The 10,850-nt window shown below is 30.1% G+C and overlaps 1 protein-coding gene across 1 annotated transcript; it reads right to left on the minus strand.

The window, feature by feature from the left end:
- Positions 1-9,033: 9,033 nt before the first annotated feature.
- Positions 9,034-10,335, minus strand: LOC136979145 (uncharacterized protein F54H12.2-like). The gene has a single exon (XM_067275072.1). It carries the CDS (start codon positions 10,333-10,335, stop codon positions 9,034-9,036), a length of 1,302 nt encoding a protein of 433 aa, XP_067131173.1.
- Between the last annotated feature and the right edge of the window lie 515 nt (positions 10,336-10,850).

Consider the following 10,850-nt stretch of genomic DNA (forward strand, 5'->3'; position numbering starts at 1 on the left):
GCAGTTAAATACCTGAAATAATTAATTAAACTTAAGTTTCATTTTATTTAGGCCCTACGCGAATATAATTAAACTAAACATTAAATATATTTATTATACAAAAAATTATCTAACATACTTTATATGTAATGACATATAATATGCATCATTTAAAGTTTTTGTATTAACATAAATACATTGAATTATATTATTATGGAAAAAGTTGAGAAAAGTTACGACTAAGTTTAAATTATATATTCATAGCAGAAAACTAAGTAAAGTAGAGTAACCGAAAATGAATTCCAATAACTGTAGACAATGGGAAACATCTACAGACACAACCCATCAACAAAGCTCTCGTTGTTCTATCAGAAATCTATTATTTTCTGAAGCTCTAGAATAGATTTAGGAACTCATCATTACTCTGTGAAATATGCTGTCCCCGTTATACAATGATTCATTAAAAGAAAAAACGAAGCGACAAATTATTGATAAAACTTAAATTACGTATTTCATGAAAATATGAAAGACTTCTGCTCATTACTTTTATTAAACACGTGAAAATCTATGCTGTGGTCCCGTTTGTTTTGTTATGCCAATACCATATATTTCTTACAATAATGATAAAATAACTTAATTCGTGATATGAGATATAATATAATCTGCACTAATTGATGAGTAAATATGAGAAAGACACTATGCCAAAATTACAATATATCAAAATGTATTAAAAATTTAGTGTAATAATGATATTTAAAAAATTAAACTATTTGATACCTTTATAGGAAAATTTTTCTTTCCATAAAAACATCCACCGAGAGAAATTCCAATTGAACTTTTGCCAAATCTTTTCGTGAAATTCAACATCTGAATAAATATTTAAAGAGATGTAAAGTGCAAAAAAGTACAATTTTTACGAAAAATACCGAAAAGTTTACCTTCAATTTACACTCTAACGAAAAATTCGTTGAAGAAAATCGGTTAAAATCGATGAAATTTCCATAAAACTGAAGTAAAATTAAAGATTAAACGTAAAGTTTTCCTTAAGAAATATACTTCAAAACAAGACATCAATTTTATTTTACTTACTGCTGATGTAAATCGAGATTGAGCATTGGCCGATCCAACTCTGTGAACAAGTAACGTTATCATAAATATAATCATAACAATTAAAATCAAACCTCGCAAATCAAAGAAAATGAGAGAGAATATGACAAAGCCCGTCAAATGTAACCAATATCCGTAAGAAACGATAAACAAATATTCAAATTTATCGTTCAAGTGTTGTATGTAACACCATAAATCCCAGTGTTTCATTATCACAACTTCTATTTCTTCTTTTAAAGATCTCAAATTGTTTCTGATATTGTTAAAATATTCAGTCAATTGTTTCATTCTACAAACTAATATTAGGTTCAAGACGTAGATAAAAAACGATAGTGAATCCAAATAGATATTCGCAAATACAAATGAGAAAGTAACGTATACGTGACAAAAGATATACTCTGCATTAGATTTTTTATCGAGAAATGGATGTACAATCACATCTAGTGAAAGTGTAAGAAACAAAACAGAGGAGAATGTAGTAATGAGTTGGGATAAGCCATCGGATTCGATTACTTTACTTAATTCTTCTTCACCCGGATAAGAACTTACATCACTCGGGAAGTCCAACTTTTTTCGCTTAATAGAAACAAATAATAACGTGACATAAATATAAATCATCAGACTGCAGCAAAGAATAATTCTTCTATCGACTGGAAATATTTGAACCCAGTTTCCGCATAAATAATTGTCTTTAATTAGCATTAACGCTACATTCGCGACACTTACGATGCAAAATATTTCCAGAAAGTTTATGTATAACGAATAAGCCGTGCTTCGTCTCTTTTGTCGTTTATTCCGTTTCATGACATCTACTCCAATTATTCTTAACACGAATAGGAGTAAATGAAAAAGTCTTTTTGAAGTCATTCCAAAACTATCTTCTAATTTGTTATGATTCATAAAAATGTATGATTTAATAAATTACAGAATGAATAAAATGAGTTTTAATAATTAGTATCAAGACGTTATTTTTTAATAATCTTCAAAAATTCGTTTATTGTCGTACGAATATGCAACTGAGTGACTGCAATTATTGAGAAACAAACAACTTCTCGGTTATTTTCTAACCGTTGAAGAAACCTTTGAAGACTACTAATTGCTTTATAGAATCACTTAATAATAATAAACTGATCGTTTACGTAATACAATTTAATATGTTACCATAGAATCTTAGAAGCTTTTATCTCGGGCATATTTCTAGTGAATAAGATGCTTTTATAATGGGATTCTTTACAGAGTAAACTGGAGCATATTGCATTTGTAAACAAATAATTCTTGTCGTTCAGTCATGTTTGAAGAGAAATTAATGTGAAAGCTTTAGTGGATCCAATCAATCGATTGTTATCGATTTTATTAATTTTCTTTTTAAAAACATTTTTCTAAATAAAAATGCATAAATATATTAATCTATGTTGTGATAGTTTATCAATGTTATAATTATGATGGAAGCTAAACAAATAAAAAGTTTTAAATTTCTTAATACACTACAACTTTACAATTTCTAATACGTGCTTAGATTACAGCATCCACCTAAATAGAAGAACAAGGGGAAGAAATACTGAAAATCGTTTAGCGCATGACTGAAATTTTATGCGTTGGAAAATGCCAACAGTTACTATCTTAAACTTCTGTTTCTTCTCTTACAGTTCTCGAATTGTTTCTGATATTGTTAAAACAGTCTGTCAATTGCTTTATTCTTCGAATTAACATTAGGCCCAAGACGTAGTTAAAAACAATAACGAGTCTAAATAAGAATTCATACGTATAAATTAAAAAGTGATGTGCACATGGCAAATGATGTTCTCTACGTCACATTTTCTATCGAACAATGGGTATAGAAACATATCTGCGACTACGTCAACAATTATAACAAAGGAAAATGCAGTAATGAATTGAAAAAGTGGATATGACTGGATTTTTTTACTTAATTTCTCTTCACCTGGATAAGAGCTTAAGTGAGTTAAAAAGTTTAACTTTTTTCTTTTAGTGGACACAAACACTAACGTGACATAAATATAATTGATCAGAATGCAGTAAAGAGTAATTCTTCTATCTACTGGAAATACTAGAACCCTGTTACTGCATATACAATCGTTTTTAATTAGTGTCTAATTGGCCTACTATATCTTCAGCTGTTTTGAAATGTAATTTAGTGAAATTTTGAGAAAATTCCAAACGAGTAAACATTTCAGCTTATTATATTGAGTTTCAGCAAAAGAGTATTACCATTAAAACAGAATTTTGCTATAAGAAAGAATGTTATATATAGTCGTGTCCACATAAGTCCAACTCCCCCAAGAGGAAGTGGAAATGTGTCGAGTTATCCGATGCGACGACTTAAGCGAAGTTGGAAAAAAACCACAAAACTACAATTAGGAAAATACAGTAGTGCGTTATACAGTAGTATATTTTTTCAATACATTGTGTCCTCCATTTACAATTACTCTGTAGATGAAAAACTGAAACATTCGTTCAGTGTTGTTGGTTTTGAGCACGTAACTGTCTCGACTTTCTTTTTCAACGATCACGAATGCTTTGAAAACATCATCTTCGCAATTGTCAATTGTCGGCAAGTAACGTCTAAGAATTCTTAATACCTCTAGCTTGAGAAAATGCAAAATTGGATTACGGTGTGACGTTGATGTAGATTGTATATTTTCTTTTTGTTTATCTGTTATTATTTTATACATAAAAATACATAAAATGTTAAGGCATTTTTATTAATATGTATATATAGATATTAATAATATTAATATATTATTATATTATTAAGTATATTAATTATATATTAATAAATAAATCGACTCCCCTCCTGAAAAAAAATGAGTTCGCACCACACGTGCAGAGTGAATTCATTTTTCGGGAGGGGGTGAAGAGTTATCGGAGTGTGGGACAGCAAAAGTATGACGACTTATCCAGTAGTGACGAGTTTAAACGGTGTCGAGTAAACCGGAGTTTTTTAACATTAATTCCTATGTAAGTCGGGCGAAACCACAGAAAAGTGACTTCTTAACCGATGGTGTTGACAATTTCGGGTGACGACTTACGCGGAGTCGACTGTATGTATATTTTGCAATTAATAAAATAGAAATATAGCCGTTGGTCATTGTATAACTTACAAGTTTCTACAATGAATAGCATATAATGCATCTCTTTTTATAATACATTTGCATTATTGTATAGAAACAAAATATTTATTTTGTGGATGGCTTTATATAAGCCACTTATTATTTTATTTTGTATTTCACAAATTAATAAAGACAGAAAATCATTTTATATCAATTTTAAAAATCTTTAAATAAATAGAATGATTCTGATGAAATTAGCATATACAATTAAGTATTATTAATGAAATCAATCAAATCAAATACAATAATAATAAAATATTTAGAAATACTTATTTCTGCATATTTTATTTCTATACAACAATACAATTGTATTATAAAATGAGATGCATCTATCAATTATATAATATATACCACAGAAATTTGGAAGAGTGTACAATGACCAATGACTATATTTGTATCTTAGTAATTGCAAAATATACATATATAGCTTTCGTTCTTATAGCAAAATTCTGTTATTATGATATTACTGAATTGCTGAAACTCAATTTAATCAGTAAAAACGTTTACTCGCTTAGAATTCGCTCTTAATTTCATTATAACATATTAAAATATCTGCAGCAGATAGTATGCCCATAGACACAATGGAGACAACGTCAGGAACAACCTCATCATCCACTTTTATCACTGTTGCGAAATTTTTTAAATCTCCTTAATATCTTTGTATGATATAAATATTTTTTCATTATTTATTATGTTCAGTATATGTAAATTTCTATAATTTTAAGAGTTATTTGAATATTAATTTTTTGTTTACGTTATGCTTAACTTTCATCTCAAAACGCTGTACATAACGTTGTTTTCTTTGTTATATTGTACGTGTTGATATCAATAAAACGTTGTATTATTGATATCAACACGTGCAATATTATATTATTGATATCACACAATTGAAATTTCAACGTTCGTAAAAGTTTAATGGAACGTCCAGCATAAACATTTATGGTGAGTCGCCAGGTCGTGCCACACCAAAAGGTTAATCATGTGGAGTTTATCGAGTATTTTTCAACATTTAATAAAAATGGCAGTTCCCCAGAAAGTAGATTTATATACTCAGCATCTCTTGCAGTTGTTCCAAGTAAAGATGGAAATTTATTTCGTCACCGTTAATGGCTAATCACATACTTTTTTTTTTTTTTTTTTTTTTTTTTTTAAACTCTTTCCGCCCTGTGGGCACTAAGAGGGCCTCTTTTAGAAAGCCCATTATGGGTTCGGCCAGGCCCACAATGGGGCGACCGGGTGGTGAGGGACGGGGCCCGACATATTCGAACGGACCACCCCCGAAAAATTCCTGGGATATTCGACCCGCTCAGATTCGATCCCGGGTCCCCCAGAGCGGTAGGCTGCCACCTTGACCGCTCGGCCATCCGGCCGTCGGCTAATCACATACTAGTAGTATAAGGGAGAGAGACTCTGGAATAATTTGTTAAACTTTTAAGACTTTATAACTTTTTATCGTAGTAACGCTCAACATTCCGAAAGAAAGACGTCGACCAGGGTCTAAAAATGGCAAAAACCGTTGAATCGTTCGAGCGTTTCTACGATATTTGCATTCCAAAAGCTCTCGTAGACATTAAAACCACGCCCATTTTTGTTGCCCCTTCGTATATAGTTCACCGCAAAATGTGAGCGAGCGTTTTTAGAATACGGCGCCGATATTTTTGTTATATATTTTCTTAAGAGATTTATCGACGAGTCTTAAGAGAAACGATATTTTTTGTTAAGAGATTTTTTTTTCTCTTTACAATACGACGAGTCTTAGATCTCTCTTAAGAGAATCAATATTTTCTTTATTTAAGAGAATTAATATTATTATATATTATTTTTGTTATATATTTTCTTAAGAGATATTTTTTTTGTTTATCGACAAGTCTTTAGAGAAACGATATTTTTTGTTAATAGATTTTTTTTTTCTTTACAATACGACGAGTCTTAGATCTCTTTTAAGAGAATCAATATTTTCTTCATTTAAGAGAATTAATATTATTATATATTATTTTTGTTATATATTTTCTTAAGAGATATTTTTTTTTTGTTTATTGACGAGTCTTAAGAGAAACGATATTTTTTCTCTTTACAATACGACGAGTCTTAAGAGAAACGATATATGTTTTAAGATTTTTTTCTTTACAATACGACGAGTGTTAGATCTCTCTTAAGAGAATCAATATTTTCTTTATTTAAGAGAATTAATATTATTATATATTATTTTTGTTATATATTTTCTTAAGAGATATTTTTTTTGTTTATCGACAAGTCTTAAGAGAAACGATATTTTTTTTTGTTAAGAGATTTTTTATCTCTTTACAATACGACGAGTCTTAGATCTCTTTTAAGAAAATCAATATTTTCTTTATTTAAGAGAATTAATATTATTATATATAACTTTAATATTTAAGATATTTTTTTCGTTAAGCCAATGCCATCTGTTGGCAAAATATTAAATTGTTAAGTCTCGAAGGTGCCATCTGTTGGCAAAATATTAAACTTCATTTTTTTTTAAAATTATTTCCTTCGAAATTTCGAAACCGATTAAAAAAATAACAAACAGCGCGAACCGTCCGTCGCTATTCGGATTGCGCCATTTGCTATTTGGTTTTTATCGATACTTTTACGATATATATATATTTTTTTCCTCTTTCTTTTATTTATTTTTATATTTTTATATATATTTTTATTTTTTTATATTTATATATTTTTTTTATTTTATATAAGAAATCATTATTTTTATATATTTTTATTTTTTTATATTTATATATTTTTATTTTTATAAATTTTTTTTGTTAAGCCGGCGCCATCTGTCGATAAATATGTGTCGCGACTACGATTAAATAAACTACGACAACCACGATGATATCAATTTTTTTTCTTTTTATTAGAAGGAATAAAACAAAAAAAGGATTATAATAAGAAAAAGTTACACTAACAATGATATTATTTGTTTACAATGATATTAACTATCAATGATATTAACAATAAAAAAAATGATGAGATCTCCGTCGAATGTGCCTAAAAAAACAATAAATATTATGTTGTATATTTATTTTATAAAAAATTTATATTATAAATAGTTTAAATTAGAAATTAAAAGTAGATTGTAAGGAAAATCCGCAAGAAAAAAAAGCAGAGGGCGTTAGTTGTTCTTCTTTTTCGAAACAAAGAAGATTGTCAAACAAAGAAAGATGTCTAGTCATTGTGTTTAAATGCAACTGTTGCTTTTAGACTTACAATTGTTTTTTAAATATAAGAGACGATCGATAGGATTAACCGATGTATCGCCATCAACCGCGAAGGTAAGAAATTTAAGATTGAAATTATAAAAAAAGCGTATTAAAAAGTTATAAAAAAAGTTAGTCGTAGAAAGCTTAAATTTATTTCAAATATTAAATAAACTAAAAGAATTTAAATTCAGCTAATGTCTAGACATTCATCTTTCTTCGCCTCGAAAAAATCTTGCGGAATATTCTTACATCTATTATTTAAAATTTATATAAAGTTTTTGAAAAAACTTACTTTTTATTGATCTTCAAATAGTACTATCATCCGCTGACCCATTTTTATTATTATACGTTTGTAGGCTTCGAAAAGAATAATTACATTTTTTTTAAAACCAATGTTTAAATTCGTTGTTTTTGAATAAATTTTTCCTTTACGGTAAATGGATTGGATTTTAAATACTGTTATTGAAATTTCTGAAGATATATTTATCGGAATAGATACGACTGGATTAACATGATAGATATTATGGGCGGAGAGATTATTGTTTCTGAAAAAATTACGAAATACATTTTAAAAAAATACAATTAAATGAAAAAAAAATTTTCTAAAATATAAAAAAGATAATTACCATTATGGTCTAAAATTCTCCACGCTCCATTGTGGAAGAAACACACTTGATTTTCTTCACTGAAATTTATAAGAATTTGCACGTCCTCTCATTTTTCAAAAACCATATGGTTTCCTTTATAAATTCTTCCATCAAAATTTAAACTGTATTTAGTAAAAAACTGAGTTTCTAAAATCGTCACAATCGACAGAGATCTCATCTTGGAGAGGGTTAAAAAATGGGCTAAAAGCAAAAGTATTTATACTCTAGGTTTATTAATATATGCGTTCACTTTTGCTAGTCCCCATCTTAGCCTACGGCATCAAAGTCGCGTCTTATCTGTCCCTCTCTATCTTTTTACATTCTAGGTCAAAGATAGGCCTCCTAATTCAAAGTCAAGAATTCGAGGTGACCCAATTCCCACACAAAGCGACTAATGTTTTATAGTTTCAATTAAAAAACGCATTTTTTAAGTTTTAAAAAAAATTTTATTTGAGTAAACTAACGCTACATTGGTTACATTTAATGAATATATTTGGTGGTATTTTACCAAAACGAAAATTATTGCGTACAAAAGCGAATACATAGTTATCATCAAAATATTTAGTATTAGGCTGAAGAATTTTTAAGTCTTGGTTTCTCGATATTTTGTAGAGAAAAAATAAGCAAAAGTATCCGCACGTAGAGCTATACGGACCTTGGAGCGTTCTTCGATTCCAGCGCAACTCCTTGGAATTCTGTCTTATGAACTTTATAATTTTCGGGATTTTTGGCGGTAGTCCGTATGAGTCAAAATAATAACAAGTCGAATTTCGGAAAAAAAGAGCTATCCAGTGTCGTCCGGGATTTTTGCTGTTCTCCGTATTAACGATAAAGCTTCTCTTCTTTCCGATTGTTTGAAGTAATAAATCCGAGGGATAAACGCCACCGAATGTCTTGCTAATTTCGGAATCACCTAATGCCAGTTTCCAGAGCGTAATCGTATCCATTAGTTGTTTAGTAGTCGACGTAAATGTTTCGCGATCGATCGATTTCTATTGTATTACGATATTCTAAGAAGCATATGACGTTAACTGTTTCTGGCAAAGGTCTTTTGAACTTTAAATCGAAACTAACATTTCCATAGGTCAACACAGAGGTATGGTTTTCGGATGCTGCGCGGTCGGGAGTTAGGTCGAATACGTAGAACATGTATCCTTGAGCGTAGTCGGAATACGATATATTAGCGAATTTTCCGTAGGGAATTCCCCCTATTTCTTCGAATAATGTTGCATAACTTCGAGCGTAAGATTTGGCGTCAAAGTCTGGACAGTACGGATTGGGTGGGATTAAAATCGAATCTTTTATAACAGAAATATAGTTTAAGTCGAAATTTTCAAAATTGAAAGGATTTAAATCGATCTGTCCATTAAAAGAGTTATTTCGCACCAATCCGATTATAATTCTTTTCGGGATTTGACCGATTATCGCATTCGATATATTTGAACTTAAAATCCCTTTACTTAATGTAAATACTTTAATATTAACTCGTCGATAAGGCATTTTAATTACAGAATTTTCTAATGTTTTTTCCATTCCAATTAAGATGCTAGGACTTACTTCTATTCTATTTACTTTTAACGTAATATTCTTTAATCGAATCTGATAATTATCAGCCGTCGCCATTAGAGCGAAAGCGTCTTTCGAACGTTCCAATTTTATTCGAACATCTACGCCGTTTATCAATATTTTAGGTTGATTAATAAAATCGAAATGAAGTCGTCCGTATAAATCTAATACTTGGCTTCTGCTGCTTTTCTTAAACCTGGCGACTAATCCTTCATTCTTGGCGTCTTTAATCGGGTTGGTTTCGTTTAAAAATCCGGCGGTGTCTTTGTAGAAGAAAGAGCTGGTTAAATAGGTTTTTTGCGCCTCTTCGGAGGAAAATAATAAATTTTCTATTATCGCTCTATATGGGTAATTAACGTGCGTAGATATAGATTTATCCTTAAATATCGTAGTACATTGAGAGAAAATTGAATGCAAAAAATTATTCACAGGTGTTACTAAATCGGTATCGAGAGTAGAAGTTCCATTTTGTTTAGTAACAGTAACTCGCGCATTAATCGAAATACTGCTCAAATCTATTAAGTTTTCTCCGGAGCCGGGGATTAGAAATTCTATAGGAGATTTCTGATCAGTTATCGAAGCGATGGGATGTAGAATAGCCTCGGTAGTATTTAAAATCGCCAACTGGGTCGGAATAGTTTTAAAAAAATCTAGTTCCGATTTTAAACACGGGCAGGAGAAAGGATCCATTTTTTTTAGGAGAAAATATCTACTACTTTCCTCTTCTTAGTATTCTTTCGTTTTACGCTTTTTCTTAGACGTTTTCGTTTTTTACCCGACCCGCTTTGAATTTTTTGAATGACGTCATCTTTTATTTCTCGACCTGCTTGATTAATTCTCGATAGAGCCGAGTCTTTTAACGATTTTCCCGTGAGTATATCCGATCCGATATCTTTCGCTATATTTAACGCTTTTTTTCCAATATATCAACCCGCATGTTTTAATATTGGTATTGCTTCGCGAAAAATATTAGAAAAAAATCTATATCCTCGTTGAATCGGCCGACTTTTAAAGTACGGTCCTCTTCCCCATTGAGGAGTAACGTAAGGGGTGTGAGGAAATATAGAATCGGGATATCCTCCCGTCTGCGAACGATAATAACTAATACAGTCCTCCGGTTTAAGCTTCATTTTATCAAATAACCGATTCTTTAATGAATCCGGTTTTATATACTTTTTCGACGAAAACACAATACCAAAAGCGTT

The sequence above is a fragment of the Centruroides vittatus genome, unplaced genomic scaffold (assembly GCF_030686945.1).
Source record: "Centruroides vittatus isolate TY-2023 unplaced genomic scaffold, ASM3068694v2 contig_589, whole genome shotgun sequence".
Lineage (NCBI taxonomy): Eukaryota > Metazoa > Arthropoda > Arachnida > Scorpiones > Buthidae > Centruroides > Centruroides vittatus.

Coding starts and splice junctions, on each gene's coding strand:
- LOC136979145 (XM_067275072.1), bottom strand. CDS start 10,335: ATGGATCCTTTCTCCTGCCCGTGTTTAAAATCGGAACTAGATTTTTTT.